We start from the raw sequence: 23,121 nt of genomic DNA, 5'->3' as shown, positions 1-23,121 counted from the left end.
GTGCTTCTTCTTGAGCCACTCCTTTGTTGCCTTGGCCGTGTGTTTTGGGTCATTGTCATGCTGGAATACCCATCCACGACCCATTTTCAATGCCCTGGCTGAGGGAAGGAGGTTCTCACCCAAGATTTGACGGTACATGGCCCCGTCCATCGTCCCTTTGAAGCAGTGAAGTTATCCTGTCCCCTTAGCAGAAAAACACCCCCAAAGCATAATGTTTCCACCTCCATCTTTGACAGTTGGGATGGTGTTCTTGGGGTCATAGGCAGCATTCCTCCTCCTCCAAACATGGCGAGTTGAGTTGATGCCAAAGAGCTCGATTTTGGTCTCATCTGACCACAACACTTTCACCCAGTTCTCCTCTGAATCATTCAGATGTTCATTGGCAAACTTCAGACGGGCATGTATACAGTGGGGAGAACAAGTATTTGATACACTGCCGATTTTGCAGGTTTTCCTACTTACAAAGCATGTAGAGGTCTGTAATTTTTATCATAGGTACACTTCAACTGTGAGAGACGGAATCTAAAACAAAAATCCAGAAAATCACATTGTATGATTTTTAAGTAATTAATTTGCATTTTATTGCATGACATAAGTATTTGATACATCAGAAAAGCAGAACTTAATATTTGGTACAGAAACCTTTGTTTGCAATTACAGAGATCATACGTTTCCTGTAGGTCTTGACCAGGTTTGCACACACTGCAGCAGGGATTTTGGCCCACTCCTCCATACAGACCTTCTCCAGATCCTTCAGGTTTCGGGGCTGTCGCTGGGCAATACAGACTTTCAGCTCCCTCCAAAGATTTTCTATTGGGTTCAGGTCTGGAGACTGGCTAGGCCACTCCAGGACCTTGAGATGCTTCTTACGGAACCACTCCTTAGTTGCTCTGGCTGTGTGTTTCGGGTCGTTGTCATGCTGGAAGACCCAGCCACGACCCATCTTCAATGCTCTTACTGAGGGAAGGAGGCTGTTGGCCAAGATCTCGCGATACATGGCCCCATCCATCCTCCCCTCAATACGGTGCAGTTGTCCTGTCCCCTTTGCAGAAAAGCATCCCCAAAGAATGATGTTTCCACCTCCATGCTTCACGGTTGGGATGGTGTTCTTGGGGTTGTACTCATCCTTCTTCTTCCTCCAAACACGGCGAGTGGAGTTTAGACCATAAAGCTCTATTTTTGTCTCATCAGACCACATGACCTTCTCCCATTCCTCCTCTGGATCACCCAGATGGTCATTGGCAAACTTCAGACGGGCCTGGACATGCGCTGGCTTGAGCAGGGGGACATTGCGTGCACTGCAGAATTTTTATCCATGACGGCGTAGTGTGTTACTAATGGTTTTCTTTGAGACTGTGGTCCCAGCTCTCTTCAGGTCATTGACCAGGTCCTGCCGTGTAGTTCTGGGCTGATCCCTCACCTTCCTCATGATCATTGATGCCCCACGAGGTGAGATCTTGCATGGAGCCCCAGACCGAGGGTGATTGACCTTCATCTTGAACTTTTTCCATTTTCTAATAATTGCGCCAACAGTTGTTGCCTTCTCACCAAGCTGCTTGCCTATTGTCCTGTAGCCCATCCCAGCCTTGTGCAGGTCTACAATTTCATCCCTGATGTCCTTACACAGCTCTCTGGTCTTGGCCATTGTGGAGAGGTTGGAGTCTGTTTGATTGAGTGTGTGGACAGGTGTCTTTTATACAGGTAACGAGTTCAAACAGGTGCAGTTAATACAGGTCATGAGTGGAGAACAGGAGGGCTTCTTAAAGAAAAACTAACAGGTCTGTGAGAGCCGGAATTCTTACTGGTTGGTAGGTGATCAAATACTTTTGTCATGCAATAAAATGCAAATTAATTACTTAAAAATCATACAATGTGATTTTCTGGATTTTTGTTTTAGATTCCGTCTCTCACAGTTGAAGTGTAACTATGATAAAAATTACAGACCTCTACATGCTTTGTAAGTAGGAAAACCTGCAAAATCGGCAGTGTATCAAATACTTGTTCTCCCCACTATATGTGCTTTCTTGAGCAGGGGGACCTTGCGGGCGCTGCAGGATTTCAGTCCTTCACGGCGTAGTGTGTTACCAATTGTTTTCTTGGTGACTATTGTCCCAGCTGCCTTGAGATCATTGACAAGATCCTCCTGTGTAGTTCTGGGCTGATTCCTCACCGTTATCATGATCATTGCAACTCCACGAGGTGAGATCTTGCATGGAGCCCCAGGCCGAGGGAGATTGACAGTTCTTTTGTGTTTCTTCCACTTGCGAATAATTGAACTGTTGTCACCTTCTCACCAAGCTGCTTGGCGATGGTCTTGTAGCCCATTCCAGCCTTGTGTAGGTCTACAATCTTGTCCCTGACATCCTTGGAGAGCTCTTTGGTCTTGGCCATGGTGTAGAGTTTGGAATCTGATTGATTGATTGCTTCTGTGGACAGGTGTCTTTTATACAGGTAACAAACTGAGATTAGGAGCACTCCCTTTAAGAGTGTGCTCCTAATCTCAGCTCGTTACCTGTATAAAAGACACCTGGGAGCCAGAAATCTTTCTGATTGAGAGGGGGTCAAATACTTATTTCCCTCATTAAAATGCAAATCAATTTATAAAATTTTTGACATGCGTTTTTCTGGATTTTATTGTTGTTATTCTGTCTCTCACTGTTCAAATAAACCTACCATTAAAATTATAGACTGATCATTTCTTTTTCAGTGGGCAAACGTACAAAATCAGCAGGGGATCAAATACTTTTTTCCCTCACTGTACATTTTACGGACACAATGTATTTTACAATAATTATCTTTTGTGTTGTGTTGTTTTTGCTGTATTTATACTTCTGCGATACAGATTTAATCCAGCCCTAAGTGGTGTTTAGGAATTTACATTGGGTACTGGTGTTTGTAAGTAGGTATGTTCAAAGTCAAAGGAAGCACTCGATTTAGCTCACCTGGCGCTGGATGGGGCATGCATCACAGTCAGTGGTGCATGACGTGTCCAATCAACAGGACATTCCACTCAATCTGCTCCCTGATTGGCTCCTGAGAGAGAACCAGGTGAAGCATGCCAAGTAACCTTTTCTAACCTCTGCTACATTGGTCTGTAACCACTCACTCTTTCCTATCGCGCTTGGTGGCGTGCATGCGTGCGCACACACACACACACACTCCTTAAAGGCATGTAAACCTACCCTTAAAGGCCTAGTGCAGTCAAAATGTGATTTTCCTGTATTTTATACATATTTCCACAATATGAGGTTGGAATAACACTGAAATTGTGAAAATGATGACAATGCCCTTTTAGCGTAAGAGCTGTTTGAAAAGGCCGCCTGAAATTTCTGCCTGTTTTAGTGAGATGGAGTTTTGGCCTGCCTGGTGAAATCAATAAGAAAGAGTTCCAAACCTCTCTGCCAATAACAGCTAGTTTTCCCCTCCCCACTCAGACCACTCCCAGACAGTCCTAGCAAAATTTAGTTATTTTTGTTATAGAAGTATTTTATTTTTATTTTTGACAATTTTAATTGAAAACAATCACAGTAAGGTACTTAAATGTTACCCAGAAAATATTTGATATTGAGATAAAAAAAACGGCAGCATTGTATCTTTAAAAGACATGGTACCGATCATCATGTCTCAATCAAACTAGAGACGGACGATGGTGAGATATGTCAGATAACATCATGGACCTTGTCAAGTCAATACCAATCCCTATTACATTGCCACTCTAGGGACCTAATTGACCTTTAACGGCATGACTTTTGACACATTCATTTTGGTGGGAATTCTCAGGGGGCCATGTCACATGGATCATAGAGCCCCCATGGGTGTCTTCTCTGGTTCCATGTTATATTACAGAGAGTTATAGTTATGGAGCGTGAGAACAGATGAATTATCTCCTAGCCCTCGGAGATGACGAATGGTCCCACATGCACAGTAGATAGCTGTATCATCCCCTGGTCTGTGTACAGTTCTCGTATCTGTATTGACTCACAAGTTGGGGTCATTTACTGCAGAATCAAGGCTTGTTACACACACACACAGTCATCTCAGCATTGATTTACACTGATAGTGCAGTGCTGGCCAGCTGATGTATGTGTTGTTGACCCAACTGATGTGGTGTGGTAGTAGATAATACACAATGTTAAGGGCTTTGAGCATTTGGGAAAATCGCTATTTATACAATGGTTTGGAATTCCCATTGTTAGAGCATATCCTGCCCATGATATACTAGACAACATACACATGGCCAGTACATTCATAAAAAGTGCCATTGTTTACATCGTTACCTAGCAACACACTACTAATACTGCTTTTACAGATCCACTGCCCAGCCATTCAATTTATAAACTTGATCTCCACTGTAAAAAGCATGTAGACATTATCTCCGACATTTGCAACATTGTTGCAATATTGAAATTCGATCTTCATGCGTCCCATAGCGATGAACGTGTCGGGAGTCGGGGCGAGAAGACAGGCAGCTTTTCTCAGCCAGCTGAAATCATGAATCAGCATAATTTTTATGGATATATACAAAGAAATGTCAATAGAAAAACAGGTTAAACGAAACGAAATGCAGCTAGTTTGCTGTCTTTCCAGCACTTCAGTCTGAAGTGATTGTGTTAGCTGTGTAGTTGGTTCGCTAGCAAGGGTGGAAGAGCCTCCATAGCTACCATTTTCTCCATAGAAACTTGCAAAGTTCTGGAACTATCAACCAGCGCTTGGGTAGTTTTGCTTTACATGACAGTCAATATGAATAGAACTAACGACCAAAGAACGCCTAAAATTGCATTTGACAACCAGAGTTACCGAATGTAGCATCACGTTTTGTAAAAACAATAATGGTTTGGGAAAGAATCGTGCTTTTCAATGCTGGTAACCCATTGTATAAAAGAAATAATACACTCGAGTCCATGTGTTATGACATTTGTATTATGGCTGTGGTGGTCTACGCCACTTGGCTTCACCTCGTGGCTATGACCACGTCACAGCCATGATAAAAATGTAATCACATGGCCTCTCCTGTATTATTGCTTAAATTTATCATAACTATTGTTATTAATACTTGATAGTCTGTGTACAGCCTTCCCTATGGGTACGTTTACATTGACTCACTCAAAGCCTTTATAAAATAAATCCCTTATCCTGTTATTTCAGTACATTATACTGCATGTATTATACGTTATATGTACAGGCAATTCAGTATTACGTGTTTGCATTGTGATTGTAGCTTACAAACTTATCCTTCATGAAATTAAACATGCTACATGTTTGGTTGTAGCTGGGTCATTTTTGAATTGCGGTGGCATTTGGTCATAGCATTTTGGAAAAAACGAACATTTGTAAAATATGTTTTTATTTAAATGTATTTGGGTACGTCATTCCATTCTAAATCAACCAATATGGCAGTTTCATGATTTTAAATTATTTTTACCATTATGATAACATTGTGCCACCAGAAGGTGGAACAAGCTCCCTCACGACGCCAGGACAGCGGAGTCACTCACCACCTTCCGGAGACATCTGAAACCCCACCTCTTTAAGGAATACCTGGGATAGGATAAAGTAATCCTTCTACCCCCCCCAAACATTGTAAAGTGGTTATCCCACTGGCTATAGGGTGAACGCACCAATTGGTGAGTCGCTCTGGATAAGAGCGTCTGCTAAATGACGTAAATGTGCCCTTGAGCAAGGCACTTAACCCTAATTGCTCCTGTAAGTCGCTCTGGATAAGAGCGTCTGCTAAATGACTAAAATGTAAAATGTAAATGTAGAAGAATTAGTAACACCGATGATGGTAACAACGCACTGATCTGATTAAATCCTGGCCTAAGATGAGAAGGGAGAACAGAAAAAAAGGGATAAGAGAGTAAGAGAAAGATTGAGACATGAAAGATAGGCAGAGGAGACAAGGAAGATAAAAGAACAAGAACAGAAATGAGAAAATAAAAAGAGTTTGATAGGTAGGGAGGGAGGAAGAAGAGTGGTCTTGTGAACCAGCCTTATCACTTAGATGAAACAGACTGGTGAACACAGCGATCAGGCTGGTTCTACGAGGTTAGAAGAAAAGTGGGTGCTCCAATAAGTTACACTGACCCTCTTCCGCAGGTTGTAAGTGAGTAGCAGGTTCCGTGAGAAGTGGTTAGAGAAGGCCGTGTAGAACTCCAGAACCTTCTGTAGGGCGTCCCGTTTGATGACATGGAGATCACAGTAGGTCAGGGCCCGCACATTGGCACAAGCCTGGGTCAGGGTCACCTCCTTCCAGAACACATCCCCAAACACGTCCCCCTTACCTGCAAAGAGAGAGAGAGAGCACCGATTAAGATATTACTTCTTAGATCTAACAGATTTTCCATCTGAGATTTACTTCTGAATGATTATTTTAAAGATCATTTAAAGATTTCTGAAATAGTTTACCTGCAGAAAGAGAGAGAAAAAGCAGCTAAGATGCCCTCTTTAAAACTGAAACCTAACAATGATTAGTTTATCCCAGTGTGACTTTGCCTGAGATGTGAAGACTTGCGTTTGCGCCCTAAGCTAATGCCTAGACTTTGACTCAGCAGAATAACAAAGTATCATGGCACACAGGAAACCCTGGTTCAGACCTGTCAATCACACCAACAAAAGCCTGTTTGAACCCAATAACCTTCCTGGCCAAAACACAAAACTTGTTGATGAGAGTGAATGAACAATGACAAAGCATACATAGACCAGTGGAGGCTCCTCAGAGGAGGAAGGGGAGGACCATCCTCAGTGAAGTTCATAAAAATAGTGAAACATTTAAAAAGTTATCCTTTTTAGATAGAACTATACAAAATATGTTCACATGTCACCAAATAAATGATTAAAACACACTGTTTTGCAATGGTCTACATGGTGTAGCCGGAGGACAGCTAGCTTCCGTCCTCCTCTGGGTACATTGACTTCAATACAAAACCTAGGAGGCTGATGGTTCTCACCCCCTTCCATAGACTTCCATAGTAATTATGACAACTTCCGGATGACATCCGCCAACCTATCAGAGCTTTTGCAGCAATAACTGACATGTTGTCCACCCAATCAAAGGATCAAATAATTAATCTAGTACTGAAAGAATAAGCTATAGCTAGATAGCACGGCAGTGCATAAAATGTGGTGAGTAGTTGACTCAAAGAGAAAGACAATAGTTTCACCGTTTTCAACAAATGAATTTATTCAAAAATGAAGGAGGAGCAAGAGAGAGAGCTATATTTCGTCACTATTTTTCACTTTCACTTAGCTAGCTATCTAAGCTTACACAAACACCCATCTCAAACAGAGGGATTCTATGTTAGCTAGCTGGCTATGACTATCCAACACTGGAACTCTTCCAAGTCAAGGTAAGCTTTTAGTTTTACTAATTTATTGCCACCAGGGCCCGCCGGTGTAACTGCTAAACTGCTTACTACACCGTACTGCAAGATTGTAGCAGGTTTAGTTCTATTAGCTAGCAATATTGACTATGACGTTACTCTAGCTAATATGGTGAGCTAGCTGCAGTTATGATATGAAGGTTTGGCTTGGAAAGGTTTTTTCGCCTGGTCACAGACAGCTGATGTGTTGTGCATTGAAGTCCACAAGCGAAGGAAAAAGGTGAGAGGAGGAGAGCGCGTAGGCATGAGAAGGAATACAACAAGCTGTTTGTACAGTGGGGAAAAAAAGTATTTAGTCAGCCACCAATTGTGCAAGTTCTCCCACTTAAAAAGATGAGAGAGGCCTGTAATTTTCATCATAGGTACACGTCAACTACAGTGGGGGAAAAAAGTATTTAGTCAGCCACCAATTGTGCAAGTTCTCCCACTTAAAAAGATGAGAGAGGCCTGTAATTTTCATGATAGGTACACGTCAATTATGACAGACAAATTGAGAAAAAAAATCCAGAAAATCACATTGTACGATTTTTTATTAATTTATTTGCAAATTATGGTGGAAAATAAGTATTTGGTCACCTACAAACAAGCAAGATTTCTGGCTCTCACAGACCTGTAACATCTTCTTTAAGAGGCTCCTCTGTCCTCCACTCATTACCTGTATTAATGGCACCTGTTTGAACTTGTTATCAGTATAAAAGACACCTGTCCGCAACCTTAAACAGTCACACTCTAAACTCCACTATGGCCAAGACCAAAGAGATGTCAAAGGACAACAGAAACAAAATTGTAGACCTGCACCAGGCTGGGAAGACTGAATCTGCAATAGGTAAGCAGCTTGGTTTGAAGAAATCAACTGTGGGAGCAATTATTAGGAAATGGAAGACATACAAGACCACTGATAATCTCCCTCGATCTGGGGCTCCACGCAAGATCTCACCCCGTGGGGTCAAAATGATCACAACAACTGTGAGCAAAAATCCCAGAACCACACGGGGGGACCTAGTGAATGACCTGCAGAGAGCTGGGACCAAAGTAACAAAGCCTACCATCAGTAACACACTACGCCGCCAGGGACTCAAATCCTGCAGTGCAAGATGTGTCCCCCTTCTTAAGCCAGTACATGTCCAGGCCCGTCTGAAGTTTGCTAGAGTTCATTTGGATGATCCAGAAGAGGATTGGGAGAATGTCATATGGTCAGATGAAACCAAAATATAACTTTTTGGTAAAAACTCAACTCGTCGTGTTTGGAGGACAAAGAATGCTGAGTTGCATCCAAAGAACACCATACCTACTGTGAAGCATGGGGGTGGAAACATCATGCTTTGGGGCTGTTTTTCTGCAAAGGGACCAGGACGACTGATCTGTGTAAAGGAAAGAATGAATGGGGCCATGTATCGTGAGATTTTGAGTGAAAACCTCCTTCCATCAGCAAGGGCATTTAAGATGAAACGTGGCTGGGTCTTTCAGCATGACAATGATCCCAAACACACCGCCCGGGCAACGAAGGAGTGGCTTCGTAAGAAGCATTTCAAGGTCTTGGAGTGGCCTAGCCAGTCTCCAGATCTCAACCCCATAGAAAATCTTTGGAGGGAGTTGAAAGTCTGTGTTGCCAGCGACAGCCCCAAAACATCACTGCTCTAGAGGAGATCTGCATGGAGGAATGGGCCAAAATACCAGCAACAGTGTGTGAAAACCTTGTGAAGACTTACAGAAAACGTTTGACCTGTGTCATTGCCAACAAAGGGTATATAACAAAGTATTGAGAAACTTTTGTTATTGACCAAATACTTATTTTCCACCATAATTGCAAATAAATTCATTAAAAATCCTACAATGTGATTTTCTGGATTTTTTTTCTTCTAATTTTGTCTGTCATAGTTGACGTGTACCTATGATGAAAATTACAGGCCTCTCTCAACTTTTTAAGTGGGAGAACTTGCACAATTGGTGGCTGACTAAATACTTTTTTTCCCCACTGTATGTGGCTATGAAAGTGAACAGTTTGTGTGTGATCATAATATCAGGAGTGTATTCATTCCGCCAATTCTGTAGAAAAACATTTCTTAAACAGAAGCAAATGGAATGAGACGGGGAAAACACCCCTGAATTTGTCCAATAGAAACTCTAGTTTGCAACTGTTGGACTAATGACTACGCCCTGGACGTGCAGTGGCTTGCGAAAGTATTCACCCCCCTTGGCATTTTTCCTATTTTGTTGCCTTACAACCTGGAATTAAAATGTATTTTTGGGGGGTTTGTATCATTTCATTTACACAACATGCATACCACTGGGATTTTTGCCCATTCTTCAAGGCAAAACTGCTCCAGCTCCTTCAAGTTGGATGGGTTCTGCTTGTGTACAGCAATCTTTAAGTCATACTAAAGATTCTCAATTGTATTGAGGTCTGGGCTTTGACTAGGCCAGGGTTCTTCAATTCCGGTCCTGGAGGGCCGAAACACCTCTGTTTTTCATCCTCTCCTTCTAATCAGGGGCTAATTCAGACCTGGGACACCAGGTGAGTGCAATTAACTACCAGGTAGAAATACAAAACAGAAGTGTTTCGGCCCTACAGGACCGGAATTGAAGAACCCTGGACTAGGCCATTCCAAGACATTTACATATTTCCCCTTAAACCACTCGAGTGTTGCTTTAGTAGTATGCTTAGGGTCATTGTCCTGCTGGAAGGTGAACCTCCGTCACAGTCTCAAATCTCTGGAAGACAAACAGGTTTCCCTCAAGAATTTCCCTGTATTTAGCACCATCCATCATTCCTTCAATTCTGACCAGTTTCCCAGTCCCTGCCGATGAAAAACATCCCCACAGCATGATGCTGCCACCACCATGCTTCACTGTGGGAATGGTGTTCTCGGGTTGATGAGAGGTGTTGGGTTTGCGCCAGACATAGCGTTTTCCTTGATGGCCAAAAAGCTCAATTTTAGTCATCTGACCAGAGTACCTTCTTCCATATGTTTGGGAAGTCTCCCACATTCCTTTTGGCTTTTTTCTGGCCACTCTTCTGTAAAGCCAGGCTCTGTGGAGTGTACGGCTTAAAGTGTTCCTATGGACAGATAGTCCAACCTCCGCTGTGGAGCTTTGCAGCTCCTTCAGGGTTATCTTTGGTCTCTTTGTTGCCTCTCTGATTAATGCTTGCCTGGTCTGTGAGTTTTGGTGGGCGGCCCTCTCTTAGCAGGTTTGTTGTGGTGCCATATTCTTTCAATTTTTTTATCATGGATTTAATGGTGCTCTGTGGGATTTTCAAAGTTTCTGATATTTTTTTATAACCCAACCCTGATCTGTATTTTTCCACAACTTTGTCCCTGACCTGTTTGGAGAGCTCCTTGGTCTTCATGGTGCCGCTTGCTTGGTGGTGCCCCTTCCTTAGTGGTGGGGCCTTTCAGAACAGGTGTATATATACTGAGATCATGTGACACTTCGATTGCACACAGGTGGACTTTATTTAACTAATCATGTTTTTTCTCCCCAATTTCATGGTATCCAATTGGTAGTTACAGTCTTGTCCCATCGCTGCAACTCCCGTACGGACACGGGAGAGGCGAAGGTCGAGAGTCGTGCGTCCTCCGAAACACAACCCAACCGAGCCGCTTCTTGACACAGTGCCCGCTTAACCCAGAAGCCAGGTGCACCAATGTGTCGGAGGAAACACCGTACACCTGGCGACCGAGTCAGCGTGCACTGCACCCGGCCCGCCAGTGCGCGATGGGACAAGAACATCCCTGCCGGCCAAGCCCTCCCCTACCCTGGATGACACTGGGCCAATTGTGCGTCGCCCCATGGGTCTCCCGGTCGCGGACGGCTGCGACAGAGCCTGGACTCGAACCAGGATCTCTAGTGGCACAGTATTGAATGTCTCACTGTCTGTCCATGTGTCACTGTCTGTCACCTCAAATTTTTCTCTCGTCCTGTGTGCACCTACATTGAATTCATAGGCTAGGTTGTAGCAACCTCATGATGGGTATAGGGAAAATTTGAGTATCATGTAGTAGCCTAAACCTATCAATGTTAAACTGGGTGAATGGAATATGAATGACAGTCATCCAATATGCTGTAGTAAAAATAAGGCCATGCTTATATACTGAACAAAAATATAAATGCAACATGCAACAATTTCAACGATTTTAAGGAAATCAGTCAATTGAAAAAAATTAATTAGTCCCTAATCTATGGATTTCACATGACTGGGCAGGGGCGCAGCCATGGGTGGGCCTGGGAGGGCATAGGCCCACCCACTGGGGAGCCAGGCCCAGCTAATCTGAATGAGTTTTTACCCACAAAAGGGCTTTATTACAGACAGAATTACTCCTCAGTTTCATCAGCTGTCTAGGTGGCTGGTCTCAGACGATCCCGCAGGTGAAGAAGCTGGATGTGGAGGTCCTGGGCTGGTGTGGTTACACATGGTCTGCGGTTGTGAGGCCGGTTGGGCGTACTGCCAAATTCTCAAAAACGTTGTTGGAGGCAGCTTATGATAGAGAAATGAACATTCAATTCTCTGGCAACCGCTCTGGTGGACACTCCTGCAGTCAGCATGCCAATTGCACGCTCCCTCAAAACTTGAGACATCTGTGGCATTGTGTTGTGACAAAACTGCACATTTTAGAGTGGGCTTTTATTGTACCCAGCACAAGGTGCACCTGTGTAATGATCATGCTGTTTAATCAGCTTCTTGATATGCCACACCTGTCAGGTGGATGGATTATCTTTGCAAAGGAGAAATGCTCACTAAAAGGGATGAAAACAAATTTGTGCACAAAAGTTTCTGGGATATTTTATTTCAGCTCATGAAACATGGGACCAACACTTCAGATGTTGCGTTTATATTTTTTGTTCAGTATTTTTTTTTTATTCGTCCTCCCTCATCTTAAACGGCACCGACCGCCACTTGTCACGATCGTCGGGAAGAGAGGACCAATGCGCAGCGTGGAATGTGAACATACTTATTTATTTGAGTCACCACACGAACAAAACAACAAACGATACGAAACGTGAAGTCCTTGGTTACAACACAAACCATACGGAACAAGATCCCACACATGACAATGCCCAAACGGCTGCCTAAGTATGGTTCCCAATCAGAGACAACAAGCAACAGCTGATTCACGTTGCCTCTGATTGAGAACCACCCCGGCCAACATAGAAACACAAGCACTAGAATATCACCCTAGCACACAAAACACAAAGAAACAACACACCCTGGCTCAACATAACAGAGTCCCAGAGCCAGGGCGTGACAGTACCCGCCCCCCCCAAAGGAGCGGACTGCGACCGCGCCAAACATAAACCGAACAGGGGAGGGCCGGGTAGGCATTCCTCCTCGGAGGCGGTTCCGGCTCCGGGAATGACCCCCACTCCCTCTCTAACCCCCCAAAGCGCCCCTGGTCCGGTCTGGCCCTGCTGGCCGGAGCTGGACTGAACACTGGTGGAGCGGATTGCTCTAGCTCCGGAGTGGAGCAGCTGACCGGTGCCGGACCAGGCACCGGTGGAACAGGCACGGGCTGTGCCGGACTGACGACGCGCACCACAGGCTTGGTGCGGAGAGCAGGGACGGGCCGGACCGGGCTGACGACGCGCACCATTGGCTTGGTGCGGGGAGCAGGGACGGGCCGAACCGGGCTGACAAAGCGCACCACTGGTTTGGTGCGGGGAGCAGGAACGGCCGGACCGGGCTGACGACGCGCACCATTGGCTTGGTACGGGGAGCAGGGACGGGCCGAACCGGGCTGGCTGAAGCGCACCACTGGCTTGGTGCGGGGAGCAGGAACAGGCCGGACGGGCTGACGACGCGCACCATTGGCTTGGTGCGGGGAGCAGGGACGGGCCGAACCGGGCTGACGAAGCGCACCACTGGTTTGGTGCGAGGGGCAGGAACAGGCCGGACCGGGCTGGCGGCACGCACCACAGGCTTGGTGCGAGGGACAGGAACAAGCCGGACCGTACTGGGGACACACACCACTGGCCCTACGCGGGGATCAGGAACGGGCCGGACCGGACTGGCAACACACCCCAGTACCTCTCGCCGTGCCTCTACATCCTCCTTCCCCCTGGTGACCAGTGACTCCCGTAACCTGGCGGCCTCCTGCTGCCCCGTCGTTCACGGCGTGAGCCCCCCCCTAAAAAATTTCTGGGCGTCTCTCCTCCCCGTGGGCCAGGCCTCCATGGCTCTCGCCAGACTCTTGCTCCACTGCTCCAAAGTCCAGCCTCTCTCCTCCTCCCGCGGCTTGACCCAGTCGAGGTTGATATCCTTCAGAGTCACCTCTGGCGTTGGCTCCTGGACACGCTGCTTGGTCCAGTTATGGTGGGATCTTCTGTCACGATCGTCGGGAAGAGAGGACCAATGCGCAGCGTGGAATGTAAACATACTTATTTATTTGAGTCACCACACGAACAAAACAACAAACGATACGAAACGTGAAGTCCTTGGTTACAACACAAACCATACGGAACAAGATCCCACACATGACAATGCCCAAACGGCTGCCTAAGTATGGTTCCCAATCAGAGACAACAAGCAACAGCTGATTCACGTTGCCTCTGATTGAGAACCACCCCGGCCAACATAGAAACACAAGCACTAGAATATCACCCTAGCACACAAAACACAAAGAAACAACACACCCTGGCTCAACATAACAGAGTCCCAGAGCCAGGGCGTGACACCACTGATACAGACACTATGTACATTTGTTCTGATCACTGCGTCTGGTTTCTGAAAGGATCCTATTTGTGATTCTATGAAATTGAACTTAAATGGATGAGCATATAAAAAAGCGCAGACATAATTTCACGACATAATACCTAAGTGTACAGCTGTCCATGTACTGACAATAATTGAAATTAACTACAATATTAATTTTACTATCTTTGTTGAATGATCGAGAGTGAATGGGACAATATTTGTTGCTGTCACTGCAAAAGATAACCTTTGTTATATTACCTAATGATGTTTTCCTACTTGGAACTCACAAGATGTCATGCAAATGCACAAGACATGCATTCATTTACAAATGCACGTGCACATGCACACGCAAACACCAGACCTGGGTTCAAATACTATTTCAGGTATTTCAATTACTTTTCAATACATTTTTTAACAAGTATTCAGATAACCTTTATTTGAAAAAACAAGTAGTTGAATATTGGAATGTATTTGGAAATGCACTTGGAAAGTATTTAAATAAACTGACTCAAATACACTCCCATGGATTTAACCCAAGTATTCGAAAATACTTTCAAATACAATTTGGTCAACTATTTGGGTTTTACAAATAAACTAAATACTCAAATAAAAGTACTTGTTTTGGGCTGTGTATTTGAAAAGACTCAAATACAAAGAAAAAAGATTTAAATAACAAATACTCAAATACATTTTAGTCATTTAGCAGATGCTCTTATCCAGAGCGACTTACAGTTAGTGAGTGCATACATTTTTCATACTGGCCCCCCGTGGTAAACGAACCCACAACCCTGGCGTTGCAAGCGCCATGCTCTACCAACTGAGCTACACGGGGACTCGTATTTGATCCCAGGTCTGGCACGCACGCGCACACACACGTTTTGTTCTTCTATCCTTGTGGGGACCTAAAATTAATTTCCATTCAAAATCCTATTTTCCCTAACCCCTAAACCTAACCCTTACCATAACCCTAACCTAACTCCTAACCACTAACCCCTTACCCTAACCCTAATTGTAACCCTAAACCTAACCCCTAAGCTTAAAATAGCCTTCGTCCTCATTGGGACGTGGGAAATGTCCCCACGAGGAAGAATGTTCCTTGTTTTACTATTCTTGTGCAGACTTTTGGGTATTTTAGGTCCGCACAAGGATAGAAGAACCAACCCACACACACACACATTTTAAATACTTTATTTGAATCCACCAATAAAAAAATTACAAAAATAAAGGATCCAAACATTTCGAACATCATAAACAGGAAGTCTCTCCCATCAGTCAATTTGCTAATGACCATACTGCAAAGAAATCCCAAAGAAGTTAATTTACTTTCATAGAAAGACACCGAATTTAGCTCAAGGAAGTCATTTGTAGCTTGCTACCCCTCTCTCCAGAGAAGCTCTGACTGGCACTCCGCACAGCACAAAGTAACAATGTCGCACAGAACCAAACAACATAACACAGTACAGCACAGTATAGAACAGTACAATCCAGTACAGCACAACATAGAACAGTACAATCCAGTGCAGCACAACATAGAACAGTACAATACAGTACAGCACAACATAGAACAGTACAATCCAGTGCAGCACAACATAGAACAGTACAATCCAGTGCAGCACAACATAGAACAGTACAATACAGTACAGCACAACATAGAACAGTACAATATAGTACAGCACAACATAGAACAGTACAATACAGTACAGCACAACATAGAACAGTACAATACAGTACAGCACAACATAGAACAGTACAATACAGTACAGCACAACATAGAACAGTACAATACAGTACAGCACAACATAGAACAGTACAATACAGTGCAGCACAACATAGAACAGTACAATACAGTACAGCACAACATAGAACAGTACAATACAGTGCAGCACAACATAGAACAGTACAATACAGTACACCACAGCGTAACACAGAATACCAACCTGCTATATTTCAGTTTATCTACTCCTTTAGATGTTTAAAGGTAGGCTCAGCTATATGACGTAGATGCACAAAGTGAACAGCATAGTGGGTTAATTTCCGCAACAACTAAGAGCGCTGAAGTGCGAAGCTAAACCTCTCTGCTGTTTTGGTCCCGTACCTACCACGCACTTACAGCGTAAAGCAAACCCGTGCACATTTGCAGATACTGTGGTGACCATGTGAGAGCGAAGTCTTGCATCTCGCTCATCTGCGGTGCTGCTCGTAGCAAAGTAATTTAGCTGAGTCTACCTTTAATCTAACACAAACACACACTTACACACATGCATTCAGGCACGCACACCCACACACCGTGTTTACATCCAGAAAAGCGAGCTGTTTATATCAGTCTCTTCCTAATGGAAACTGACATCTGCCTCAGCATTACAGTACGTTGTTGAAATGCTGCCAACATCCATCAAATACACAGCCAACATTGAATTACAGCGCGTAAGTGGGTGGGTGTAGGCCCACGTTTTCATTCCCCGAGATTGGAAGGTTGGGAGTTTGATCCTCGGCCGAGTCATACCAAAGACAGTAAAAAAGGGACCCGGTGCATCTCTGCTTGGCACTCAGCATAAGGATATACAGTGGGGAAAAAAAGTATTTAGTCAGCCACCAATTGTGCAAGTTCTCCCACTTAAAAAGATGAGAGAGGCCTGTAATTTTCATCATAGGTACACGTCAACTATGACAGACAAATTGAGGAAAAAACATTGAGAAAATCACATTGTATGATTTTTTATGAATTTATTTGCAAATTATGGTGGAAAATAAGTATTTGGTCACCTACGAACAAGCAAGATTTCTGGCTCTCACAGACCTGTAACTTCTTCTTTAAGAGGCTCCTCTGTCCTCCACTCGTTACCTGTATTAATGGCACCTGTTTGAACTTGTTATCAGTATAAAAGACACCTGTCCACAACCTCAAACAGTCACACTCCAAACTCCACTATGGCCAAGACCAAAGAGCTGTCAAAGGACACCAGAAACAAAATTGTAGACCTGCACCAGGCTGGGAAGACTGAATCTGCAATAGGTAAGCAGCTTGGTTTGAAGAAATCAACTGTGGGAGCAATTATTAGGAAATGGAAGACATACAAGACCACTGATAATCTCCCTCGATCTGGGGCTCCACGCAAAATCTCACCCCGTGGGGTCAAAATGATCACAAGAACAGTGAGCAAAAATCCCAGAACCACACGGGGGGACCTAGTGAATGACCTGCAGAGAGCTGGGACCAAAGTAACAAAGCCTACCATCAGTAACACACTACGCCGCCAGGGACACAAATCCTGCAGTGCCAGACGTGTCCCCCTGCTTAAGCCAATACATGTCCAGGCCCGTCTGAAGTTTACTAGAGTGCATTTGGATGATCCAGAAGAGGATTGGGAGAATGTCATATGTCATATGGTCAGATGAAACCAAAATAGAACTAGTCGTGTTTGGAGGACAAAGAATGCTGAGTTGCATCCAAAGAACACCATACCTACTGTGAAGCATGGGGGTGGAAACATCATGCTTTTGGGCTGTTTTTCTGCAAAGGGACCAGGACGACTGATCCGTGTAAAGGAAAGAATGAATGGGGCCATGTATCGTGTGATTTTGAGTGAAAACCTCCTTCCATCAGCAAGGGCATTGAAGATGAAACGTGGCTGGGTCTTTCAGCATGACAATGATCCCAAACACACCGCCCGGGCAACGAAGGAGTGGCTTCGCAAGAAGCATTTCAAGGTCCTGGAGTGGCCTAGCCAGTCTCCAGATCTCAACCCCATAGAAAATCTTTGGAGGGAGTTGAAAGTCCGTGTTACCCAGCGACAGCCCCAAAACATCACTGCTCTAGAGGAGATCTGCATGGAGGAATGGGCCAAAATACCAGCAACAGTGTGTGAAAACCTTGTGAAGACTTACAGAAAACGTTTGACCTGTGTCATTGCCAACAAAGGGTATATAACAAAGTATTGAGAAACTTTTGTTATTGACCAAATACTTATTTTCCACCATAACTTGCAAATAAATTCATTAAAAATCCTACAATGTGATTTTCTGGAATTTTTTTCCTCATTTTGTCTGTCATAGTTGACGTGTACCTATGATGAAAATTACAGGCCTCTCTCATCTTTTTAAGTGGGATAACTTGCACAATTGGTGGCTGACTAAATACTTTTTTTCCCCACTGTATATTGGGGGTAAGGCCCTGGGATACACTAGCATCCTGTCCAGGGGGTGTACTTGTACATCAAGCTGCTTCACGCTACAGAAACAGGAGATAGGCTCCAGCTCCTATGAGCCAAGGCTCATGCAAGGCTGTTTACTAACTTACTTATAGTGGTAGTTTCTGGGTTGGCGGTAGTCAGTCCTAACAATGTAAATGAACTAAACAATGGCCTAATTCACACTCAAGTTGTACAACTAATGTACAACACATTTGACACATCGGTTGTGATACAACGGATAGTTTTGATGAGTTTGTCAGCATAATCAGATTGGATTGAATAAAAAAAACAAGGCTTTCATGTCTTACAGCCTGAAACAAACCAAGGCAGTGACAGAGAGGCAAAACAGGCACAGCAAAACAGCTACAGTTAGAATGCTGTTCTTTAGATTTGGTTGAATCTTAGAAACAAAAGATGTAATGTCCTACAGTTTCTGACAAACCAAGAGAGATAAAGAGGTAAACAGAGTTAATTCTAGTAGAACGATCACGGTGCAGGTGCAGCAATGATACTGTAGGCTATAGCAGCTACCGTTAGATTAGTGAGAATGTGATTTACAGCGGTAGCTAGTTCATCACCCAGGGTTCCATTGCCATGAACTAGCCAGGACAAGGACAAGTATAACAACATAACATGATATCAAGCCTCCCAATGAGCCAACCCACCAATTGCAGGTCAGCAACGCGAGAGAACACAACCACAGCTATTTTACCCAGCAGGCCCAGGGAAGACCATCCATCTTGTGTGTATTGATGTTTTGATGTGTTGCATTTTTACTGTTCACTTTTTTATGTTGTGTGTATGTTTTCCCAGCAATGTTTGCTGTTTGCCTAGCACCGTCAATGTTTGTATATGTAGCAATGTAGCAGTAACGATTTGAATGAATCATTCTCTGATATTTCGTGGTCATGTAAACAGGGTTGGATACATACAGTGCATTCGGAAAGTATTCAGACCACTTAACTTTTTCCACATTTTGTTACGTTACAGCCTTATTCTAAAATTGATTACATTGTTTTTTCCACCCCATTAATCTACACATAATACCCCATAATGACAAAGCAAAAACTGGTTTTTAGACATTTTAAAAAACAGAAATATCAAATTTACATAAGTATTCAGACTCTTTACTCAGTACTTTGTTGAAGCACCTTTGGCAGCGATTACAGCCTAGAGTCTTCTTGGTTATGATGCTACAAGCTTGGCACACCTGTATTTGGGGAGTTTCTCCCATTCTTCTCTGCAGATCCTCTCATGCTCTGTCAGGTTGGATGGGGAGCGTCACTGCACAGCTATTTTCAGGTCTCTCCAGAGATGTTAGATCGGGTTCAAGTCCGGTCTCTGGCTGGGCCACTCAAGGACATTCAAAGACTTGTCCTGAAGCCACTCCTGCGTTGTCTTGGCTGTGTGCTTAGGGTTGTTGTCCTGTTGGAAGGTGAACCTTTGCAACAGTCTGAGGTCCTGAGCGCTCTGGAGCAGGTTTTCATCAAGGATCTCTCTGTACTTTGCTCCGTTCATCTTTCCCTCGACCCTGACTAGTCTCTCAGTCCCTGCCGCTGAAAAACATCCCCACAGCATGATGCTGCCACCACCATGCTTCACCGTAGGGATGGTGCCAGGTTTCCTCCAGACGTGATGCTTGGCATTCAGGCCAAAGAGTTCAATCTTGGTTTCATCAAACCAGAGAACCTTGTTTCTCATGGTCTGAGAGTCTGTAGGTGCCTTTTGGCAAACTCCAAGTGGGCTATTATGTGCATTTTACTGAAGAGTGGTTTCCGTCTGGCCACTCTACCATAAAGGTCTGATTGGTGGAGTGCTGCAGAGATGGTTGTCCTTCTGGAAGATTCTTCCATCTCCACAGAGGAACTGGAGCTCTGTCAGAGTGACCATCGGGTTCTTGTTCACCTCCCTGACCAAGGCCCTTCTCCCTCGATTGCTCAGTTTGGCTGGGCGGCCAGCTCTAGGAAGAGTCTTGGTGGTTCTAAACTTCTTCCATTTAAGAATGATGGAGGCCACTGTGTTCTTGGGGACCTTCAATGCTGCAGAAATGTTTTGGTACCCTTCCACAGATCTGTGACTAGACACAATCCTGTCTCGGAGGTCTACAGACAATTCCTTCGACCTCATGGCTTGCTTTTTGCTCTGACATGCACTGTCAACCGTGGGACCTTATATAGACAGGTGTGTGCCTTTCCAAATAATGTCCAATCAATTGAATTTACCACAGGTGGACTCCAATCAAGTTGTAGAAACATCTCAAGGACAAAATGTGGAAAAAGTTAAGGGGTCTGAATACTTTCCGAATGCACTCTACAACAGTCTGCATACACACCAACACACAGATACACACACACACACCGTGGAGACCAACCAAAACCATGATGCGAGAAAGGACAAAGAATGCATTACTCAGATATACAGTAACAAGGCGTGATCTACAGACACTCAACATTTAGCTTTGTAGCCTTCACCCTCCAATCCCACATTAACACCTTGTTAATGTCTCAACAGGGACTGTTGTTGGGATCAAATCAAATCAAATGTTATTTGTCACATGCTTCGTAAACAACAGGTGTAGACTAACAGTGACATGCTTACTTACGGGCCCTTCCTAACAATGCAGAGAAAAAAAAAGATAAATAATAGAAAAATAAGGAACAAATATACAATGAGGAACGATAACTTGGCTATATACACGGGGTACCAGTACCGAGTCGATGTGCAGGGTTACGTGGTAATTGAGGTAGATATGTACACACTGATGATATTCTCAGAGGAATCCCTAGTCTCTGTCCCATAGTGACCTCCCGTCAAGACCTTATCTCTGATGAGAAAAGTCCTGGGGCTCCATTTTCCACTTGGCTCAAATCAACGTTACAGTAATGTCAAATACAAACATTTTGGTAGGTAAGTCCAGTGTTTTATTATCGCCAAGTTAGCAATTTTCTAATCTACATTGACCTATTTGCTTTGAGATGGGAGGGGTGGTGTCAATGGAGGCACTGATTAGTCTCTCAGAACTAATATTGAGGCTATTTCTGCTCAATATATCACTTTTTCCCATGCTTACAATTTGAGTAGAGGTTTTCATTCACTTGTCAAAAGATTTGCAAGCGAGTTATCAAATAACCACATAAAAAAGATATTCACATTTTAATAGCGAGCAGTCCTGTCTTGAGCTAAAGCCAACTAGAGAAATCCACCACAGGACCAATGTGCACCGGCTCAACAGCAACTCGCCCAAAATGGCCACCACCACATACTGTACAATTGACAGCCAACTCAACCAAAATGGCTACCATGTAAGCCTACTTCATCATACTGTACAATGAACAAGTACTCACCTAAGATGGCCACCACCTCGTCGTCTTGGATGACCTCCAGGGATCCTGACACCACGAAACAGAGGCTGTCCACGCTCTCTCCGGCATGGTAGATGAGGTCACCAGGGGCACAGTGGATAGTCTGGAACTCCATGGCCAGGGCACGCAGGCAGCCGTCACTGGCCAACCTGAACGCAGGGTGTTCTTTGAAGACTTTCCTGTTCAGGTGGACGCAGATATCTGCCCTCATGTCCTTAGGGCATATCTGCAATACCTGGGAGGGGAAGAGGAGAAGGAGAGAGGAAAGAGAGAGAGAGAGAGAGAGAGAGAGAGAACAAGAGGGTTGAGTTAAATAGCCAAATTGTGTCACCTTCCACACTCATTGCCTTTGGTGAACCAGAAGTTTCTGACTGGAAGCCATGATAGCATTTTGGTACGTTACTTTAAAATCCTCTTCTCTCTTGTGACTTTTCCTTCCATCTTTATCTTGAAATATTCTAAGGGTGTCGCATCATGGCAACCAACCAAAAACAGATTGTTAATCTTTATAATAATAACAACATCAACAACATAAATACCACCATCATCATCATCATCAAGATTGTTAATCTTTATAATAATAACAACATCAACAACATAAATACCACCATCATCATCATCATCATACAGTTATGGTGCTCATTGGGTAAAAGTACAAGTTAGAGGAGCACTTAGAAAATACAACAGTAAATCAATGTTTTAATCCTGTTCTGTAAATCAGCTTTTTCGGTCTTAAATAAACAGGAATTATAAGTGAATAGAGTAACCCCAACTGTGTCTTAAGGTTAGTGGTATTGGTTACGGTTAGTTGAGTATGTGAGCAGATCATACAAAGAATCCCCAAAAACTGCCAATCAAACCAGCCTCCTCTCTACAGGCCTGGCTGGGATGCTGTTGTTGTCACAGCAACAGCCACAGTTAAACTCCTGAGAGGCTGAGGTGAGTCAGTGTGCGATAGCAGAGAATCCTTAAAGGATTTTACCCTCCTTCCCTCATCAATTCTCTCTGCTCTGTGGGAGAAATGTGCCTGGAAGCTTACATAGTGTTGCTTTCTGCTGACACTGAGGCAATCCCAAAGCATACAGCATTGGAATGGGCCAAAATCGGTACCAAACTACACCTACTCACCCCAGCTATCAGTGTTGAGGCAGCCCCAAAAGGCCAACTGTAAGAAATGTGTCCAATAAGTAAAGCATTTAGTAAATACAGTACGGATTTACTAAATGCTTTACTTATTGGACACATTTCTTACATTTCATTTTGTCACTGTTTTTTTCTGTAGGCTATGCTTAAAATTGGTTTCAAACCATGTCACATCAAATGATCTAATCTGATTATCTCATATTGCACCATTAATTAGCTGAAGCAGTTTGCTAATCAGACAAAGTTTGTGTCAAAACATGGTAAAGTCAGTTGTCATAAACTAACACCAGCTGTCATGACTAATTATGATAATCTGTTAATATAGCAGTATTACAGAGCATTATCCATTAACTCAA

The 23,121-nt window shown here is 43.9% G+C and overlaps 1 protein-coding gene across 1 annotated transcript in view; it reads right to left on the bottom strand.

Annotated features, from left to right (window-relative positions):
• LOC121583935 (potassium voltage-gated channel subfamily H member 1-like) overlaps positions 1–23,121 on the bottom strand; it is a 125,884-nt gene that overhangs the window by 41,078 nt on the left and 61,685 nt on the right. The window contains exons 11-12 of the mRNA XM_041899805.1: positions 21,605–21,857; positions 6,085–6,281 (exon numbers count right to left, since the gene is read on the bottom strand). Coding sequence (XP_041755739.1) covers positions 6,085–6,281; positions 21,605–21,857 — 450 coding nt within the window. The remainder of the gene's footprint in view (positions 1–6,084; positions 6,282–21,604; positions 21,858–23,121) is intronic.

Source organism: Coregonus clupeaformis, chromosome 1 (assembly GCF_020615455.1).
Source record: "Coregonus clupeaformis isolate EN_2021a chromosome 1, ASM2061545v1, whole genome shotgun sequence".
In the NCBI taxonomy this organism is placed as follows: Eukaryota; Metazoa; Chordata; class Actinopteri; order Salmoniformes; family Salmonidae; genus Coregonus; species Coregonus clupeaformis.
This window is presented reverse-complemented; position numbering and strand designations above follow the sequence as displayed.